This window comes from Podarcis cretensis (assembly GCF_951804945.1).
Source record: "Podarcis cretensis genome assembly, chromosome: 14".
Lineage (NCBI taxonomy): Eukaryota > Metazoa > Chordata > Lepidosauria > Squamata > Lacertidae > Podarcis > Podarcis cretensis.
The window spans coordinates 22,288,326-22,310,892 of record NC_137183.1 but is presented as its reverse complement, the minus strand read 5'-3'; the positions used below and the strand labels follow the sequence as shown (position 1 = coordinate 22,310,892).

At 43.4% G+C, this 22,567-nt stretch overlaps 1 protein-coding gene across 1 annotated transcript in view; it reads right to left on the bottom strand.

The window, feature by feature from the left end:
* Positions 1-4,741: 4,741 nt before the first annotated feature.
* CHSY1 (chondroitin sulfate synthase 1) overlaps positions 4,742-22,567 on the bottom strand; it is a 102,861-nt gene continuing 85,035 nt past the window's right edge. Inside the window, exon 3 of the mRNA XM_079954247.1 lies at positions 4,742-7,860. Coding sequence (XP_079810373.1) covers positions 6,268-7,860 — 1,593 coding nt within the window. The 3' untranslated portion in view covers positions 4,742-6,267. The remainder of the gene's footprint in view (positions 7,861-22,567) is intronic.

Sequence of the window (22,567 nt, the reverse complement as noted above, 5' to 3'; positions counted from 1 at the left end):
GGAAAGGGAGTTCATGATGGCTGGGAGTTTGTTAAGAGGGAGATAGTAAAAGCACAACTTCAGGCAATACCAATGAGACGGAAACATGGAAGGTGCCTAAAGAAGCCAGGGTGGCTATCTAAAGAACTTTTAACTGAGTTAAGATTAAAAAAGGATGTGTACAAAAAATGGAAAAGGGGGGAAACCACCAAAGAGGAATTCAAACAAATAGCCAGCACGTGTAGACACAAAGTCAGAAAAGCTAAAGGACAGAATGAACTCAGGCTTGCTAGAGAGGTTAAAAGCAACAAAAAAGGCTTTTATGGGTATGTTCGTAGCAAAAGGAAGAACAAAGAAACCGTGGGGTCACTCAGAGGAGAAGATGGTGAAATGCAAACAGGGGACACAGAAAGGGCTGAACTCCTCAATGCCTTCTTTGCCTCAGTCTTCTCCGATAAAGAAAACAATGCCCGACCTGAAGAATTTGGAGCAAATGATTCAGCAGAGGAAACACAGCCCAGAATAACTAAGGAGATAGTACAAGAATACTTGGCTAGTTTAGATGTATTCAAGTCTCCAGGGCCAGATGAACTGCATCCAAGAGTATTAAAAGAACTGGCAGATGTGATCTCAGAACCACTGGCAGTCATCTTTGAGAATTCCTGGAGAACAGGCGAAGTCCCGGCAGACTGGAGGAGGGCAAATGTTGTCCCTATTTTCAAAAAGGGGAAAAGAGAGGACCCAAATAATTACCGCCCAGTCAGTCTGACATCAATACCAGGGAAGATTCTGGAGCAGATCATTAAGCAAACAGTTTGTGAGCACCTAGAAAGGAATACTGTGATCACCAATAGTCAGCATGGATTTCTGAAAAATAAGTCGTGTCAGACTAACCTGATCTCGTTTTTTGACAGAATTACAAGCCTGGTAGATGAAGGGAACGCAGTGGATGTAGCCTACCTTGATTTCAGCAAGGCATTTGACAAGGTGCCCCATGATATTCTTGTAAAGAAGCTGGTAAAATGCGGTCTTGACTATGCTACCACTCAGTGGATTTGTAACTGGCTGACTGACCGAACCCAAAGGGTGCTCATCAATGGTTCCTCTTCATCTTGGAGAAGAGTGACTAGTGGGGTGCCACAGGGTTCTGTCTTGGGCCCAGTCTTATTCAACATCTTTATCAACGACTTGGGTGATGGACTCAAGGGCATCCTGATCAAATTTGCAGATGACACCAAACTGGGAGGGGTGGCTAACACCCCAGAGGACAGGATCACACTTCAAAACGACCTTGACAGATTAGAGAACTGGGCCACAACAAACAAGATGAATTTTAATAGGGAGAAATGTAAAGTATTGCACTTGGGCAAAAAAAATGAGAGGCACAAATACAAGATGGGTGACACCTGGCTTGAGAGCAGTGCATGTGAAAAGGATCTAGGAGTCTTGGTTGACCACAAACTTGACATGAGCCAACAGTGTGACGCGGCAGCTAAAAAAGCCAATGCAATTCTGGGCTGCATCAATAGGAGTATTGCATCTAGATCAAGGGAAGTAATAGTGCCACTGTATTCTGCTCTGGTCAGACCTCACCTGGAGTACTGTGTCCAGTTCTGGGCACCACAGTTCAAGAAGGACACTGACAAACTGGAACGTGTCCAGAGGAGGGCAACCAAAATGGTCAAAGGCCTGGAAACGATGCCTTATGAAGAACGGCTAAGGGAGCTGGGCATGTTTAGCCTGGAGAAGAGGAGGTTAAGGGGTGATATGATAGCCATGTTCAAATATATAAAAGGATGTTACATAGAGGAGGGAGAAAGGTTGTTTTCTGCTGCTCCAGAGAAGCGGACACAGAGCAATGGTTCCAAACTACAAGAAAAAAGATTCCACCTAAACATTAGGAAGAACTTCCTGACAGCAAGAGCTGTTCGACAGTGGAATTTGCTGCCAAGGTGTGTGGTGGAGTCTCCTTCTTTGGAGGTCTTTAAGCAGAGGCTTGACAACCATATGTCAGGAGTGCTCTGATGGTGTTTCCTGCTTGGCAGGGGGTTGGACTCGATGGCCCTTGTGGTCTCTTCCAACTCTATGATTCTATGATTCTATGATTTTTCTATATAAATGAAGAAGCAATTTGCTCAGGTAAGAGTTTGGGTTCAAGGTGTTACTATCAACATAAGGTAAAGAGTAAAGGGACCCTTGACCATTAGGTCCAGTCATGGTCGACTCTGGGATTGCGACACTCATCTCACTTTATTGGCCAAGGGAGCCGGCTTACAGCTTCTGGGTCATGTGGCCATCATGACTAAGCCGCTTCTGGCGAACCAGATCAGCGCACGGAAATGCCGTTTACCTTCATGGTGGAGCGGTACCTATTTATATACTTGCACTTTGAACTGCTAGGTTGGCAGGAGCAGGGACCGAGCAACAGGAGCTCACCCTATCATGGGGATTCAAACCGCCGACCTTCTGATCAGCAAGACCTAGGCTCTGTGGTTTAACCCACAGTGCCACCCGTGTTCCTTACTATCAACATAGAAAGCCCTTAACAACTTGGGGCTAGTTTACCTACAAGAACACCTTACCCCATATGCCCACTTGGCTCTTTTGATCACCAGAATTGGCACTGCTACAGGTGCCACATAATACCCGTTCTTCATTTTGTAAGAACTTGATTTAGTGTGGCAGCATGTGACTCTTTGGAACTCCCTGCCTATTGATAGCAAGCATGCCCCTTCACTGTATTATTTCCAGTGCCTGCTAAGAACATTCTGGTTCAGGCAAGCCTACCCAAACACTTAGAAATGCTGGTGTGAATTTAAACTGTTTTTAAGTATTTTGACTTTTTGTTTTCTTCCAAAGTATTTTATTTTTTCCCTTGGATTTTATCATTTTATCTTTTTATAAACTGCTTTGAGGTTTTACTTTTACAATCAAGCGGTGTATGAATTTTGTGAAATAAATAAAAATAAATAAACCAAGCGGTAAAGCTTTTCCTGGGCTGGACAAGGTTATGTGTCTGAATGCTTCCCCCTAAAAAGAAAAACAGCATGTCAGGTGGAAAGGAAAGAGTGTTGAGCCTGAGATTTTAGTAAAGGGTAACACCCCCCCCCCCCAAAAAAAGTCTGGATTAATCTTCGGTGGGATGGGCAACTTCTGAAGGGAGGAATTTGAATAATTTTATGTTGTATATTATATCACTGCCCTGGGGCCACGTGGTTGAGGGTGGGCTATAAGTAAGTGAAATAAATAAATAACTTCCACCAATGGTGCAAGCATCTCCCCACCCCACCCCCAGAATGCCCCTGGGAGCAAAGCTGCACTGTGGCATTATGGGACACTGCTGCTGTTAAGAGACTGAAACTGTAGCAGACTTTTTTTATTGTTTTTAAAAAATAAAAGAGAAAGAGGGAGGGAGGGAGGGAGGGAGGGAGGGAAGCTCAGCCACCTTGTATTTAAGATAAAAACAACTGTTCAATCCCCCCACCACGAAATCAAATTCATGGTGGATTATGAAAATCAGCTCAGCTAGAGTTGGCCACCCGGGATGCGGGTGGCACTGTGGGTTAAACCACACAGCCTAGGACTTGCCGATCAGAAGGTCAACGGTTCGAATCCCTGCAACGGGGTGAGCTCCCTTTGCTCGGACCCTGCTCCTGCCTACCTAGCAGTTCGAAAGCACGTCAAAGTGCAAGTAGATAAATAGGTACCACTCCGGCGGGAAGGTAAACGGCGTTTCCGTGCGCTGCTCTGGTTCACCAGAAGCGGCTTAGTCATGCTGGCCACATGACCCAGAAGCTGTATGCCGGCTCCCTTGGCCAATAAAGCGAGATGAGCGCCGCAACCCCAGAGTCGGCCATGACTGGACCTAATGGTCAGGGGTCCCTTTACCTTTAGAGTTGGCCACAGGTAGGGAAACCAACAGAAGGGGGAGGCAGAGTCAACTAATTGTAGTTTTGCCCCATCCTCCTCTTCTTCCCTGCTGAGTTATAGAAGAGCAACACTCAAGACTAAGGAGGCAGAAGTCGACAGTGGAAAGCAGGCAGGCAGAAGATGCCTGAGAGCATCTGGTCCCCAATGGACCAGCCTCCATTGAGCCCGTCACTGATTTGCAAAGGAATATCTGAGCATAAAACCTCTGATTTATACTGAGTTGACCATTGGTTCACATAGCTCAGGTTTATTCCTTCTGGTTCTGTCTGGGACAGGAGTGTACCCCCTAGCCCTGCCCACAGAATCTTCTTAACCAGACGTTAAAGGTCACATTCAGGATGCCCAGTAGCTGTTTCAACCCCTCTGCTACCACAAGTGACATAAGAACATCGGAAGTGAGGTGCTGGATCAAGCCAATGGTCCCATCTAGTCCAGCATTCTGCTCTCGCTGTGGCCAACCGGTTGCCCATGCAAAGCCTGCAAGCAGCTACCTGAGCACAAAATAATTCTCCCCACTTGCAGTTCCCAGCAACTGTTATTTAGATGCATGCTGCATCCAAGAGTGGAGGGAGAGCCTAGCTATCATGGTGAGTTGCTACTGATAGCCTTCTCCTCCATGAATTTGTCTTGCCCTCTTTTAAAGCCACCCAAGTTGGTGGCCATCACTACTTCTTGCAGGAGCAAATCCTGTAATCTTAGCTATGCACTGTGTGAAGAAGTCCTTCCTTTTGCCTGTCCTGAGTTCCCCGATATTCAGTTTCATTGGATGACCCTGAATTCTAGCATTATGAGAGAGGGAAGCACAACCAGGAATAAGGAGAAGGCATAATGCTGAAGAGTGCAACAGAGTAATGCATATTACTCAATTCATTTTATTTTTTCCAGCAGGAGAGAGAGAGAAAAAACTTGTTACAATGACGAGGTGCCAATATACGATTGTGCTTTGAACACAAGTTCTGGTGTGCCCTTGTAAGGTTCAGTGTCAAACTGCTTGTTTGTATTCAATCAGATGCGTTTTATTTTGCAATGTGTGCGCATGTGTGTGCATGTGTCCAGCATGTGCACATATTTTACAAGTTTTTGCTCATCTGTGGTTATCCAAAACACCCAAACAAATCCAGCTTCTATTCTCTTCCTCATTTGGGGGCATCAGAGGTTAGATCCAAAGGTTCCAGTTACTTTTTTTTTTCTTTTTTAAAGTGATTTCGGAAAATGAAAGAGAACGCTTTAGAAAGAATCTTTGGAGATCAGTTTACTGCAAAGTAAGAAGACGTACGCTACCTTTAACAGCATGAAAATGCAATGCATTCCTAAGATACATAAATATTAATGACTAGCAGATATTAAAAATAAAAAGACAGAAGATCTAGAACAAATTATATCAAATAAATTAAAGGCCTACCCAATACAGACAGCAAAAAACAAACTAATTAAGCAAAGGAAACATAGTAAATTGTTCCCATCGAAATACTGTAACTGGTGGGGGGGGATGGATATTTCCCCAACACATTCAATTTCGAGTGTCTCGGTTTTAAGTTTGTTGCTTTTTATGGCAAAGAATTGTCATTCTCTCCCCCCCCCCATTAACTAAAACACTGTTCTTTGCCATCAAGGCATCTACACAAGAGATCCAATTTAGAATGCAACACCTGCTGTGGAAATTTTTAAACATCAGATCCACATGTGGACCAAGAAAGAAAATACTTTTTGTTTTGTTTTGTTTTAAGCGAAGGTACACATTTATCAAGGTTGTGCTCAAATCTCCCCTTTTCCCTCAGTTGCTCGAAATACAATGAGCAAAAAATGGTACATTTTAAGGTTGAAATATCAACCAAATCGAAAGATTCTTGTACATGGATTAACCAATACTGCCACTCTTGTTTACTTTGTTCAATTTTTAAAAAAATACAAGGAAGAATCCATTTATGTTGTTACCAATCCCAAGAGGGAAGAAATATTAAGGGAATCAATTGTGCCACTTAGCAATGGATAACTCCTGGGGAAACCCAAAGAATATAAGAGGGGGGCAGGGGAAGTTTTCTTTTCTCTTTTTTAAAAAGTCTGTTTTATCAGGAAAAGGTAATTTATTTCAAGTCGTCAGAAATCAGGCAAGTTGTAATACTCAGCCACAAACGTTTGTTCAAAAAGGCAAAGGTTGATCACAGTTTTGTTCAGAAAAACGCTCAGAAGGTCCTTGTAAGAAAACGATGGTTTCTAAAATATACCCTTGTGCGGTCTTTTTCTTAAAAAATCAACTATCAAAAAGTTTTCCAAAAAAATAAATTAGGGCAATAAAAAAAACGCAATAGGTAGTTTTTGTTTGTTTGTTTTTGTTTCCTCTCCCAGCATAGCTGGATGTTAGGCTGTCCTCAGGGAACCATTAGCAATGCTGTTTTTCCCAAAGCTGGGCTCATTTTTTTGAAGCCACAGCTCAGCCAACTGTTGCGTAGACCCATAAGTTGATGCTTTGGAGCCCAAGCACATTTTATACTGTTTTGGATCAAGGTTGGGGTCACAAAAGACAGGATGGTGTACATGGACAACTCCAACCTCTTGGCTCCGGAAGGTCTTTAGGCCAGCCTGGACAACTTTGTTAAACAAGTCGACATCCTCAAGACCCCAACCTTGGATAGAGACATCAAAACCACCAGCTCGAATAAGATCACCTTTGTAAATACAGGCAATCCCAAAGCCATAGTTCCTCCAGAAGCCGGTTTTCTGGGTGAAGGCAAAGTGATTATCACTAGGAACTTTTCCACTATAGACAATCTTTGGATCGTACTGGCTAAAGATGACTGGGAAATAAATCTGTTGCCCTAAAATGGTGTTCGCTCTGCACCGCTGGAGAAAGTCTGCCGTAAACACCAAGTCGACATCGCAGAAAAACAGCAAGGACTCGTTGCTGAACTGAGAGGACCCAACTTCTAGTGCCAGAGCCCGGGAAAAATCACCAGACACCGGCAAGATCTGCATGTCTGCCTTGGGGTATTTCAGGCGATAATCCCTCATCAGTTCAACCTGCCTCGCTTTGTCAGGGTTGGAGTCCGAATTGAAAAGCAGGACAACCAATTTGACGTTCTGATTAGGAACGAGGCAGGTCTTTTCAAAGTTCGCCATGAAGCGAGCAAACATGTCAAAGCGCCCAGACAAAGGAATCAAGATGTTGATCTTCTTGTCTTTGGGTTCCTTCTTCTCTGCTTTCGACTTACTCAGCTGGAATGGGACAAACATCTTGAGGGAATTGGAGAGGAAAGACAAAGACCCTGAATCCTGGTTGATCTTATTGGCCAGTTCTTTGGCATCTATCTCGTCGTGCTCCATAAACTGGACTTTGCTAAAGGTCTGTTGCAAGTATGCGTGCCTGCGGACAGGAACCGTCATTTTCTTCCCCTTGTGCTTCTTGTACAAGAGCAGTAAGTCGAGAACGTATTCCGCCCCGTACATTGGATTAACCCTGCGATAGCCGTACTGGATCTCCTTGAAGTCTATGATCCGCCCTCTGGTCTTGGCGTTGGCATTGATCATCTCCATGACCTGCATCACAATGTCATCCAACGCCTCGCGCTGAGAGGAGTCCATCCCTCGACGAGGTGGCTGCCCATCTGCAGCGGAGTAAAGGTACTTCCCTGTGAGGAACTCCCACTCCAGAACATCCTCTCGTTGCCTTGGCTGAAACCGCATGAAGGAAGGCGCGATGCCCAGCTGAAGGTCGTCCCTGTGGACTTCCATACTGCTGTATTTGCTCATGAGGACGATTTCTCGGTGCAGCTGGATGGTCCGGTAGCGCAGCTCTGCTATTTTGCGACTAAGCATGTAGCTATGGAGCCTGTATTGGTAGGGCGGGCTCTTGTTTGGGTGCAAGGTGATCGCCCTGTGGATCTTGCTATTACGGAGGTCTTTGATGTAACCTTTTTTGTTCTGCTCGTAGTTTTCGTAAAATAGCTGCTGCATCTAAGAAAACAAGGAGTGGGGGGGGGGGGGAGAGAATGTTACTATGTAAGAATGGATAAAATAGCCAATCACCCTATACATTTGCCTTCATGAATAGAAGGGCTTTTAAGATAAGCTCTTTCCTCCTCTTTAAGCATAGGTTTTAGCAATATCAGCAGCTACTCAAAAGGAATTAAGAGGATTATGGATTGTAGACCAGTAAGAAACAAACATCTACTACAGTCCAGAGATTAGCATAACCTGTTCCACCAATTGATTGCATTGAGACTGTCTTCCCAAGGGACCATGCAAGAAGCCTTTCCTGCTAGTACACGTAAATATATTTTCATTGCAATAAAAGGAAAAGAAGTTAAAGCAGTAAACATGCCACTACAATGGACTATCACAAGAGGAAGTGATGGCCACCAATGTGGATGACTCTAAAAGGAAGTTCATGGTGGAATAAGGCGATCAATGGCTCCTAGATACCATGGCTATGTTTTCCCTTCACTGTTGGAGGCAGTGTGTCTCTGAAAAGCAGCTGCCGGGGAACACAAGAAGGGAGAGGCGCTCTTGTCCTCTGGTCTTGCTTTCGGGCTCCCACAGACATCCTCCTGGCCACTGTGAGAACAGGATGATGGGCTAGATGGATGGTATGTTAGTCTGATCCAGCAATGCACTTCTTCAGTTCTTACTACTCATAGCCATCTTTGTCCTATCTTCTACACTAAAAAGCCAGGCATCTTTCTGAAGCATATGACATGGCAAAAGTTCTTTTTAATCCACTACTGTATCATGATTTTTTTAAAAAAATCTTGCCCTCGAGCAACAGTAAAATGTGTCCTTCTTCCTGCAAACAGTGAAATGGGCTGACCAAAAAATTAGCCATCTATGAAGGAACGGTCACCTTTCAGTTGCCAGTCCACCAATGAGACAGTTGGGTCCATTCCACTAGCTCTGCTGAAAAGAATAGCTTTGTTGGATTCCTCCTCTCCCTAAACCAGGCATGGCCAAATTTGGCCTTCCAGCTGTTTTGAAACTACAACTCCCATCATCCCTAGCTAACAGGACCAGTGGTCAGGGATGATGGGAATTGTATTCCCAAAACAGCTGGAGGGCCAAGATTGGCCATGCCTGCACTGTTTCCATTCAAGCTAGGCATTATAGTAACTACTATGTAACTTAAACTAACTAACTAACTAACTAACTAACCACCAGTGCCTGAGAGTTAGCTTGTTTTCCACTTTCTTCCTTACCCCTTTTTCCTTTGGTGATGTCTTTTAGATTGTACACCTCCAAGCAGGGATCCAGCAGGGCTTTCAATATGACAAATTCCCCTCTATCAGTCTTGCCTTGTACTAAATCTCATTTAAATTGTGTGTGGGCCGAGATAAAACTATCCACCTCCCATCCACCAGGAGACTGCCTGCTATGCCTCTGCAATATTCTGTGCTCTGCCTCTTCCTAACTGGTTTCTGCTGTTCTCTCTCTGTGTGTGTTGCCGTATAACTTCAAGTGTGACTGGATTGCTGCAACCTAACCAAGTATTGTCTGCTTTGAGATGAGAACAGTAACTCATGCAGAGATTCAACACACAGTCTTATATGGGGACAGGCATTTCTAGTGTGTTCCTTTATTTAGAATGCCTGTCCCCATATAAGACTGTGTGTTGAATCTCTGCATGAGTTACTGTTCTCATCTCAAAGCAGACAACACTTGGTTAGGTAGCCTTGACCTGGTCTAAGGCAGCTTCCTACTTAAACATCCTAAAAGCACACATTTCAGGGGCAAAAATTGCCTCCAATTTTAGTTGAGATCTTTGTTTTTAAAGCATGGCTCCATTATCAGAAGTGTGGAAAACACTGGCTTACATAAGCCGATGGCTTACTTTAAAAGGATGGCTTTGGGGATAATGATATGACTTGGGCCAGGAACAGGATGGGAGGAAAACAAAGGCGAGTCTGCTTGAGGTGGTCTCAGATACCAAAGCAACAGAAACAGCCGCAGTCTCTGTCCTATATTCAGATGTATCAAGTACTTTCCACTGGTATCGGGAAACAGCCATGGGAAGTGCAGGCATCTCAGAGTCATACAATATTGATGGCAGGAGATAAACATGGGGGCTCAAGTTAAGCTCGGCAGGCATAAATATTTATGGCTAAATGAATTCAAACACCTGCAAAGTCACAGCCACCTAGCTCAGCCAGGTAGGACAGCCGAGATGCATCAAGTGTCAGGAAGACAAGATTGCCAGGGTGTGAACTGATAAGTATTTGGCATCAATGGGTGGAGCCAGGCCAAGTCTGGACTGGGCAGGGGTGGAGCCGGGTGGTTCAGGGACGTAAGGAGAATGGCGACAAGGAGACGGGGTCTTTTGGGGATGGCACCTAACCTATGGGACCCTCTCTTGGGGAGGCTTGCTGGGTACCTACACTAATGTATTTTAGGCTGCCCCCTCTTTATGTTTTAACTGTTTTAATTTTAAATTGGGATCTGCTGGCGAAGGGCATTCAATATTAATAACAGTAATATAATACATTGTAATACTGGTGACACTAAATAAAAACATATGAAAATCAATCAATGATCTTGGTTTGGTTAAAAAAAGGGGGAAGATATTAAGTTTTGTATTTTTCTCTATAAATAACAAAATTTAAAATTTAATAAAATATAATAATAATAATAATAATAACAACAACAACAACAACCACAGCAGCCCACAAAACCAGCTAGTTGTGGGAGAAGAAACAAGAAAGGGTCTGTATGGACCATACAATCCCTCAAAGCAAAACTTTCATTATTTTCAAAAGTAACATTATGTGTGCAACTTTTACTTTAGCCTAAGATTTATTTTGAAATGCAATTCATGGTTTGCATAAGAAAATAAAGCAAGCAAGTGGTGGTGGGGATGGGACGTGAACAGAAAACCAAACTCTCCATAGCCCTGAGGCATTGCATCCAATAAGCAGTCAACAGAGTATGGAAACAGCCCCAACAGGAAATTAATAGAAGCCAACACACTTTGTTGATTACACAACTGCATTTTAAGAAGCTACCAATGGTCTGGTCTAGATGTTATGAAACACAGGGTTGCAAGGTTAGGTATGGGTTATTTGCAGCTAGCCCACTTTTTTATGAATGACTAATGTCAACCACTGAGCAGGACCACATGGGAAGAAATGGCAAGTGTGGCCTTCAGGAATGGACTTTCCTTTTTGCACATGCAAGGTTCAAGAGGATCTGGGGAATGAGGAGGAAGGGTGGGATCTCATCCTTCTTCTCTAGTGGTTGGACATCAATAGTAAGACAGTGACAGAGGGACAAAATCAGCCACCCAGAGGAATAGTCCCTCTCGCTGTGCAATATCGGCAAAGCATCATCCTGCATAATAGTGGTTCCTTCCAGAACCCAGAGAACAGCTACAAGGTTGTGAAGAAGAGCTACCATTGCAGTGTTGTACATTCTTGAAAACTGCTGATGATACAATTGGAATTGGGCTTCAACCATCAATCACAAACACAGCACATTAATGTTACACATGTTTAGCTGGAAGCAGAGCCTGCTGAGTCCAAACGATATGTGTTCCCAAGAAAGAGCCCGTGGAATTGGAGTCTGAGATTCTGCACCAAGAAAACCAGAATTCTGCCAACTGCAGAAATTAAATAATTCATTCTGAAAGGGTTACAGGTGTGAAAGCAGTAATCTGGTTTTGCTAATCATGCGGAACTCCATCTCCCTCAAGTCCTGGAAATCCTGTTCAGCTACTTCTCTTTGAATTTTCAGTAGGTAAAACTCATAGATTTTAAACCATATGTGCTAGAAACTTGCTTTTTTATTTAACTGAGTTTGTCACGGAGCTGAATTCTGAGACTTACATAACTTTCTTCACTCCTCAGCACATATATGTGAACGCACACACCCTAGTCAGACCCGATGGCCTAAGAGCTTAACATTTGTATTTGAAGAGAACACTTTTTTTGAAAGAAGACAGAAGTCCTGAAGACGCAAACCTGCCTAGTCTTTTACAGCTAATAATAATAATAATAATAATAATAATAATAATAAATTTTATTTATATCCCGCCCTCCCCAGCCGAAGCTGGGCTCAGGGCGGCTAACAACAATAAAACAGTACAAAAGTACAACACAAACAACACTCTAAAATCATTCATTATAAAATTAATTCAAATCAAGCCACTGGCCACCATTGGGCCAGAGCTCCGCGAAGATTGCCGAGGGAGGGAGTCAGGCTGTGCCCTGGCCAAAGGCTTGGCGGAACAGCTCTGTCTTGCAGGCCCTGCGGAAAGATGTCAAGTCCCGCAGGGCCCTAGTCTCTTGTGACAGTGTTCCACCAGGTCGGAGCCACAGCCGAAAAAGCCCTGGCTCTAGTTGAGACCAGCCTAACCTCTCTGTGGCCTGGGACCTTCAATATGTTTTATTTGAAGACCGTAAGTTTCTCTGTGGGACATACCAGGAGAGGCGGTCCCGTAGGTACGAGGGTCCTAGGCCATATAGGGCTGCAAGTATTTTCTTTTTACTGAAAGGAGTGGTGTTGATTTTTAATACCACCCCACAAAACACACATTTGGCCACTTCCAAGTCCAGCAGGAAACATTCAACAGTGCAGAATGCCTTCCCGCTCCACACCATAAGCTTTTGGATGACCCTCTCTCCCTCCTAGCACAATGCATTTTCCAGCCCTTCACATTTACCGGAACCCACTTCTCCTAAATGCGTGTTTAGAAGAGAGTCTCATGGTCATCAGCACAATCAAGTGTAGGTTTCTACATAGAAGGTTGCAGAGAGCCCACAGATACAATGAAAAACTATTCCTCATTGCTCCGGGGTTGGGTGGTTTTCAAAGGCTGCATATGCAAGGACTTCACAATGATTCATCTGCCTCAGAACATAGGAATCATGGTTAGCACCCACTGATAGCTTTGTTCTCCATAATGGCTATGTTCACTCTCCACTGTTGGAGGCAGTATGTCTCTGAATACCTCTTGCCGAGATTCACAAGTGGAGAAAGTGCTGCTGCACTCAGGTCCCTCTTGCAGGCAACCCATAGGTATTTTGGCTGGCTACTATTACAACAGGATGTTGAAGTAGGATGTATTTGGTCTGATCCAGAAGGGCTCTTCATACATTCAGGAGTTTCATGTAGATGCTGAAGAGCATGGGCAATGAGATGGAATTGTGATGCACAGACCCTCCAGTGTCCCTACTTTCCAGAGACAGTCCTAGATTTACAGAAGCCATCCCAGTTTCTGGTCCCATAAGGTCCTGCTTTTCCTTAGGACATCCCTATTTTCACCAGAGAAATGTTGGAGGGTATGGAGTTATGTGACACACACACCCCTCCCAGAGCCAAGGAGATAAATAACTATACAACCTTTAGAAGACATCTAAAGGATAGGGAAGGTTTTGTTTAATGTTTAATGTTTTATTATGTTCCTATATATGTTGGAAGCAGCTCAGAGTGTCTGGGGCAACCCAGTCAGGTGGGCAGGGAATAATAATAATAATAATAATAATAATAATAATAATAATAGAATAGGACATCTCATCCCTATTTTCATCAGAGAAATGTAGGAGAGTATTAATGTATCCTAAAACCTAAAGAATATAGGGTTGAACAATAATCTCCTAGCACTACTGTCCAGAACCAGCCTTACAGGAACGACTGAAACCAGCACAACACAAGTGCTTATAACTCTCATTTTTGGGCTACCATCTCCAAATGATACCATGGCCAAAACTGTCAAAAGCCACTGAGAAGTTCTGCAGAACTAACTTCGCATCTTCCACTGCTGTGCTGCAATTCAGGGTAAGAAGACCAAGAAGAGGCCACACTTTGCCTGAGCAGTGGGGCAAACCCCTCGCTGCCTTGTGTTGCTGCAATACTGCAGGGCGATTAGAACAAAATGGTGCCAGTCAACAGCAACAAGGAAGCTGACCATTATGGCTTCAGAGTTTACAGCCACAGAAGAAATGAATTAAACTGCTATTTCATACAGGCCTCCCTTAACTCTGCACGGCTTATTTCAGAGTAGAAACCGCACAGAATTACACTTTAAATGCATGGCATGAAGTTCTTCCATGAGGGAGGCAGAGTCTACCCAACAAGCTCAACACCTCTTCCTAGGAGATACTTCAACTCAGCATTCGTAGCAGGCAATATGCCTTTCTCATTGAGAAACCCCTAAACTTTTGAGGATTGCCAGAGACAGTTTGAGACTCACTGGCCTAATGTTTACTTTTAACCCACCAGAGCGCCTGCCTCTCTCTCTCTCTCTCTCTCTCTCTCTCTCTCTCTCTCTCTCTCTCTGGGATGTATCTCCCCTTCACTGGAAACTGAATATTGTCGTTGTAGGAACCTTTGGCTCAGGCTCAAAATACTTTTCACTGAAAAGTTTGTGTTGCATTCACTTCCAATTCAAAACCCCCTCCCCCTTTTGCAAGCTTTCAATTTTTTGCCATTTCAGTTCATTGGGGGGGGGGGGACAGCTGCTGGGGGTGGGGAAATAAAGTCAGTTTATACTGAGATGAGCAGACAGCCAAAGAATACCCCTGCAACAGGAGCCCTACACTGCAGCTCCATATTTTAACTCCTTCTTCCTAAAAAGAATGCAGTGTTCTAAAAAGCAGCTTTCAATGAGCTGGTGTTTTGAGCACATTTACAAACTTTCAAAGGTTTGCTTCGAAGCACAATATAAACTGCCCTGCTCATATCTATGGTACAGAGTCAGTTGTGACACACTGGTAGCCTAAAAGAAAAGTGATGGGTTGAGGGTATCGACTCTCTCCCTTGCTTGGTCAGGTAGGGTCAGTACTCACAGGCCCCAGACAACCTGGGAAATAACTGGTGCCAAAGCGGAACAACAGGTTTGTATCATGTCCAGCTAAAGCGTGTGTGATTTGCTAGCAGGCAAACACCTGGGTTTTGTTGGTTATAGTTTGTGTGGAGGGGATAAATCACAATAAAACAATTGGCATTGATTTGCCACTGGGTGCCCACAGGCCAATCCAAAAGTCTTGCTAACCATATCTGGTTTTCAGGTTAGCCTGCTAGTAGGTTAAAGGGAAAGCTACTGAGCAAAGAGAAAAATAGTCAACGATGCTTGGGCACAGCAACTTAAGTTGGGTGGAGGGGAGAAAAATCTTTATTTTTATTGTGTTTGCATAAGAGACAATGTAGTAATGGAATTTGACAAGAAGAAACTATACTGTCATCTTTAGGTCCAGATGTGGAAAAAGGCATCCAATAAGCACATGTGGTTTAACTTACCGCATGTGGATTCGTGCTCCTCTCTCTGACTGATTTATTTACTATCCAAAAGGCCCGCCAATTTCAATGGGAAGAAGAGCCAGGCCTTTCCTGAGACCCACTTCCCCAGCCTCCCATCTGTAGCCGAGGCTTCTAGACCCCCACACTGCATTTGCTTTCCTTTCAAACCAGGAAGTGTCCAAAAGGGCTCCCCCTTCCCACTGCTAGCCTAGAGCTGCCTTTCGGAGAGGCATTCCTCACCATGGAATGACCAGGACACTCAAGGAAAGAGTAGCTCTTGGCGCAAAGACACACACACAAAGACACAACTGCACAGGTGAATATGGTTCCCAGCGTACTCCACGGAAGACATTTGCGAAGGGGGGGGGGATGTTATACTGTTTGCAGGTGTGTGTGTTTTATCTGTAAAAACTGCTTAGGTTAGGGCCTGCTTTGAACAGTTTTTGTCAAGCAATATAAAACTCTTTCCTTGACGAAAAGAGTATTCTCAAAATGTCCTGGGAGCCATATCCATGTGTGCAGCTGGTCCTGGGAGCTGTTTTTGGAAACACCTCCTGTCCTCAGCTGCCTCCCAGACTGCAGCCCATTCATTTCCCCCCATAGAACTCAATGGGAGCCAGTGAGGACAAACCCAGCCCCCACCTGCTCTAGGATTTGTGGGGGTTTTTTGAGCAGGTGCGAGTGTGGCGGGAGGTAGGAGCAAAGTGGAAGGCTGCATGAGGGCTGATCAGTAAGGCCACAGTGTAGCTTTTATCCAGCTGGGGAACCCCCAAGGGTACCCCCAGGGGGAAAGAAGGCTCAGAGCCAGGGGAGTGGTGGTGGGACAACAATGAGTGGTCAGAGGGAAAAGAGGGAGCAGACTGGGAGGAGATGCTGGAAGCTGAAGAGGTAACAGGGTTTCGTGAGCAGGAAGAATCTTTGGCAGAGAGCAGTGCAGAATCAGAAGCGGCAGCAGAAAGGGGTCAGGAGGCAGAGTGCAGGCAGGCTACCGAAGAAGCCAAGGAATCTCTCCCTCCTGCTGGGACCAGCTCCCTTCCTCCCTAGTCTCCCAGAACACAGAGAGAAATAGAGAGGGCAGAACAAAGAGAGACAAGATGAAGGATGCCAGGGAAGGAACCAGGGGATGAACCTTAGAGAGCAGTGGGAAGGCAGGGACCTTCAGTCATCACAACTTCCTCACTGGGGGCAAGGCCTACTAGGAAGAGTTGGTGTGATCCCAGGGCCTGCTCTGTTTTGGTTTCTTTGAATTTCACTGACACTGGGTGTTTTATGGCTGACCTGCCCCCGACTCTGGCTCCTAACATTTTTAATATATGCAACTGTTTAATATATGCTTTTATTGTACTGTGAAATCCCTTTCAGATGTTCCATAGTAAGGATTCATGAACGAAATGAACAAATAAATATTATTTTGATATTGATAACAATTTGCTGAATACATTGCCCATTGGTATGGACTCAAGTCGCGCCTATTGTCTATTTTTGATTATTTTAATGCAGATCTTGTGTGTAAACTTCTGGCAATTTACTTGTAGGTTGCTCCTTATTTCATTATAGCTCAGGGTGGAAGGAGGCCTCATGTTTTTCTTCATATATCTGGTTAAATAAGGTTTTCGCTCCAAAGAACTAGGGGAACAGCCAAGGGAATGGACTTTGCATCCACTTGGTGGATGTACGTTTCTGGCATACATGACAAATCCATTACTGTGAAAAACAATTTTATTTGTTATTAACCATATGTGTTCATGCTCTAACAAATGTTCCTTTATATTACTGTCATTTTAGCATCCTTTCCTTTCATGCTCAGACTAGATTTAGCTGTTGGATTTGCCTTATTTATGTGCTCTCAGCTCTGTATCCCCCCTTATAGTGTAATGATGGTGAACCCTTGTTTTGTTCTGTATTTTAAAGTTCTCTGTGATTTCTCTGTATTTCTACTTTGATCCTCCAATATAATATTTGAAAACCAATAACAATAATAGCAGCAGCAGCAGCAGCAGCAACCCCAATTCCACCCACCAGAAGACAAGTCTCAAATACTGGGAGACATAGCTGATTAGAGCAAGGTTCAGAAAGATTTGTCATACATATCATAGGAAAAAGATTTTAGAATATGATATACACACATACCAATTTGCGCAGCAACCAGTTACACAAACACAAATTTGGTGGTGTTTGGAAGGACTAAGTTGTATCTAGCAGAATAAAAAGCTTTTAACTGTGCGCTATAAAGTGGTGCTGCTGATATTTTTCTTCTTCTTGGTGCCTGTGAAAGGGTCCCAGAATTTCCTTCCTTGCGGTGCCTTGAGCTTGATGAAGCTACAGAGAGCTCTAAGAAGGAAGCCAGCTCTCTGAAGAGAAACTTTACAGTAAGGGAAGCCCAAGGTCACTCAATTCCCAAGGCATTTCAAATCCAGCTGTGAATTGGAAAAGTTGAACAGGCTCCAGTTTAATCTTTCATTTACATTATTACGCAATGACCTCATGAAGCGATGGTTTTTTTCTCTTCCAATCAGCAGAAAAGCCGTGAGATTTATATTTACTGGGAAACTAATCAGACTAAAACAGAATTTTCACCCCCACTCCCCCTTGCATGGGGGGGGGGGGAATAAACCCTACACCATCTTTCAGAAGCAAGCTCCTTCCTTCTGCTCCAAGTGCCAAGCTAGAAGCTATCTTTTGGAGATAGACTTAGAATACATTTTTTTTAAGTTCCCATTTCTTACTTACACATTTTTGCTTACAGACACTTGAAGTCAGAAAAAAACACAAATGACTGATAATTGTCAGCCTACTTTTAAACACAGCTGCCAAACAACAACACTGTGCTTGATAAAATCGCTTTGTGAAACTTAAAAAAATGAATATTGCCTATGGTAACTAAATGGGTCCCACAAAATGCTTTTATCATCTTCTATTTACCTTCTATTATGTGTACAACCACAATACAATCTGTCTATTAAAGTGCCTACACAACCTAAAAACGAGTTGCTTTCCCATTTGATCTAATACAGAATTCTGAGTAGCCTGAAGGCTTGCACAGTTTACACCAATCTAGCTAACTTTCCATATCCAGACATTTGGAACCAGATATATCCATGTCTATATCTGAGGATAGGGATGGGGATATAGTTCAAGGCCTTCGTATTCTGGAGATTGTTTGTGTGGTGCTCCATCACCAGCGTTGACATGCGCTACCAGTTCAATCACATGCATCTGGGCTGCATTCTGGGGTGTGCATTTAAAGGGCTACACATGAGATCTCCCATAAACCACTGCCTGATAACAGCAGAGAATGGCAATACAGAAACCACACAAGCTTCCTCATTATCCAGGAAACATCCTTTGCATTGTAAGAAGTCACACACTTTGCTGCCACCTGCCCAGTGAGATCTTTCATTCAGAGCACGGCTGGCCTTATAGCAACAATGCAAAGGCATAGCAGGTTTCCGGCTTCAACTGGAAGATGGGTGAAGATTGCAATTTTTATATGGTGTCTAGATAGCTTGGAATTCAAAATGTCCACAGAAAAATTACTTGTTTTTAAAAGCGTGGAAGCAAAATTGGGGGAGGGGGGGATAAAGGCAGGAACATAACCCCTGGTTTAGGGTGAAAATGGAGAAATGCACATTATTCATGACCAGAACACTGGCAGCTGCTTTCCAGGGTTTCTGGCAGAAGTCACTCCCATCTCTACCTGGAGTTGTTGTGGATTGTACCTGGAACTTTATGCAAGCAGGTATTATTATTATTATTAGTAGTAGTAGTAGTGGTGGTAGTATACTGCCCTTCATCCATAGATCTCTACCACTGAGTTTGGCCCTTTCTCACATGATTCCTTCAGACCACCGGCCCATCAAGCTCATGTTTTCAAAGCAGATGTGCTACTACTGCACTATAGTCTTTTCAATAAAGGTTTTGTTGTGACTGCTTGATAAAACTGTTTGGACACTGACTCAATCTTTCCTTTCTTTTCTTTTTAGTAAAAGGTCCCTGATAAAAGTATAAATACATAACGGCGCCCAGAACCTCCAGAGGGTCACAAATGGCAACTTGCCATGCGCTGTGTGCAATGGATATTAATTTATTTTCACTTCGTAACTGAACATGATACACCACAACTAACGACTGTAAATCTACTTACAGCCGCTTCCCCAAGCTGGCTTTACAGGAACTATAAAAGTGGGCCAATGTAAAATAAAATCCAGTCAGACCAAACACAGATGTTCACAACCTGCCTTTCTCCTCCGATGAGTCACCTGAAGTCTGGGGTTATTGTTTCTAAAAAGTAGGTCTGAGCAATGTTCTAAATAAAAAACAAACAAAGCAAAGCAAACATTTTGGAAAGGGAAAGGCAGAAAGCCACACATTTCTCTTTGCTTCAATGAAAATGAAAGTATAATAATGCTTTACGTTAGTACTGTATAGTATAGTGCAGATGCGAAAGTGGTCAGAGCAAGAACTGCATATTTTGCCTTTAGGCTCCAGTTGCCATCATAACCAAGAGCTGGAATTGAGGGGAACTGTAATCCAAAACAATTGATTGACTTTCCCCATTATAGAGCTTTTAAGCGGTCTAAGCGCTTGTCATATTATAATGCACACCCACCCATACCCATTTTGCACATAGGATTGGGGCCTATTGGGGCCTGAGTTTGATTCTTTTCCTCTTCCCTCCCTGTCCTCTTTCTCTTGTGTTGTGCCTGTGTGTGTGTGTGTGTGTGTGTGTGTGTGTGTGTGTGTGTTTGTTTGTTTTAGATTGTAAACATGTGGGTAGGGATGGCATTGTTTTAATTGACTGTATGTAACTCACCCCAGAAGTCTTTTTGGCTGAGGAGTAGGGTACAAATGCTCAAAATCAGTGATTCCCAATTGGTGGTCTGCGGACACCAGGGAGTCCGCAGAACCCACCCAGAGGTCCTGGGCATATATCTATCAACCATCCAGGACATCTGGTTTGGGGGGCTGTGCTCTTGAGCAAGAGCACAGCCTGGAAGACGCATGTCCTGGTTTTTCACTGGGACGTGTTGGAAGGTATGTTGGCACCATTCACCTAACGAAAACTGCCACAGAGATATCAACATTGTCAGAAATAGGGGGTTCATGGCTTGGCTTTTGCAGCACTTAGCTAATGGAGAACCACTGCCCTAAATAATAATATTCTTTCTGTCAGTTCTTAACCCTGAACATGTACAGTGGTACCTCAGGTTACAGACGCTTCAGGTTACATATGCTTCAGGTTACAGACTCCGCTAACCCAGAAATAGTGCCTCGGGTTAAGAACTTTGCTTCAGGATGAGAACAGAAATTGCGCGGCAGCGGGAGGCCCCATTAGCTAAAGTGGTACCTCAGGTTAAGAACAGTTTCAGGTTAAGAATGGACCTCCAGAATGAATTAAGTTCTTAACCCGAGGTGCCACTGTAACGCAAACATGGGTTGTACATCACTAACTACAAAGGGACACATATGCCGACTGCAAACTGTGACTGGCGAAGATGAAATCTGCCGTGTCGATCGGGAGGAAAAATGTAGCTTGAGGCCTTTGGATACATCGTAGGCTGTTTGGCATTAGCATTACCCAAAAAATGCTTTGCAGGATATTAAGAAATATAGATCAGGATATTAAAAGTAAGCCTTCTCTAAATGCTAGCAGTGAGCGCCACAGCACTGTCAGTTCACAAGCTTAATGAAGCCTAAGAAATGAGCACCAGAACCTAATTTGAAGCATACCAAAAAAGAATCTTGTACAAATTCCAGTAAATCCGTTAAGTCCTTTAAAGGATGCTGATTGCTTTGCTTATAAACGGGAGCAGAGGTAGGCATATGACTATCATATGATGATGGCATGAAATCACTTACAGACAGTGGTTATTTGTGCAGCAAGTTCTAGGGCCAGCATTTTCATGCAGGCTGTTGAAAATGGACCCATGACCCTGTGCAGTCTAAGGCAGCTCTTAACATTCCTTTTGTATTACTAGTTTCACATACATTGTAAATTCATTTTTAATAGATGCACTTCATGACTAACGTATAAGTTGCAACTACAAAAAAAGAAAGAAAACCGATTTACAGCATATGTGAAACCAGTAATGTGAATGGAACATAGGAAGATGCTTTATAATGCCTCAAATGACCACCTCCATGCAGCTAAATACTGTCTGCACTGACAGGCAGAGACTTTCTAGGGTTTCAAACAATTTCCCCCCCCAGCTCCACCTGCAGACAGCAGTGTCTGAACCTGCAATCTTTTTGCAGGCGAAGCATAACTCTGATCAGTGAGTTACAATCTCCTGAGTTGTCCAGCGTAAGTAACCAACAGCCCTGTCTATATTATACGTAATACATAGTTTCTGACAGGGCTTAATTTATAACAAGGACATCTATGGGGTTTACACTTTAACTTACAAAGAGAGTAAGGAAGTCCACGTAGAAAGCATGCACTCCTGCTGCAATCCTGTACACACTTATCCGAGAGAACATCAATGGGGCATTAATATTTCTACACACATTCAGGACTGAGCCTTTGCACAAATTACTGTTTCTGGAGCTAAGCCCAGATACATCCTGGCTCAATTTAAGCTCCTATGACCTGAAGATATTCCACCCTGATGGGCCAAATTCTGAATAACTGACGCATTGCCTCACTTTGCAGTCATCAACACTGGATCTCAGACCCTACAAAACTAAGTCCCAGAATGCAGGAAGAGCAAAATAAAATCAAACCACAGAATACTTTGCATTGATCAGTTTCTCTTCTTGAGTTTCACTGGCTACAAATTAAGCCCTGTAATTCAGGACAGATAAGAATGAAACTGACCCTTGGGGAAGCCAGCTATCCCTCTCTGCAAGCAATACAGCAACAGTTGTAGATTGAAAGAGAGAGGTATGGGTTGGAGAGTTCCTTATCTAGCCTGGGCTTCATTAATATTGATAATTCAGTGCAGTAAGATCAATGGAAGGTAACTTGAATGTGTGAAGTTGCTCCAAACTTAAGGGAAGAGAAGGGATAATTTTTAGACTGATACAGCTTGTAGGGGGGTCTTTGCTAGAGAGGATTGTTTATTTTAATAAAACATTTAGATGTAAGTTTTTGGCCTCAAACTATCTTCCAAAACTTTAAAAAAAAAATGACTTTTTTTACTGGCTTGGTAAAAAAACGGCATCATTTTTAAAGAACCTGGGGATCAGGCAACTTTAAAAACACACACATAAATTTAAACAAATATGTTTTTGAAAAGGTCCTCTACATTCTCACTATTTTTAAAGCAAATCCGCTTATTTTGCACTTTCCAAACCAAAACACAGCCATTCTTCAGAGTTTGGCACCTCTGAATTTTGAAGTGCAGTTCTCCCACCAAGTAATGTGTACAACGATGCATACACTAGCTTAACATAAGCATAAAAATGCACGTGTGAGAAAATAACATACAAACATGCATTG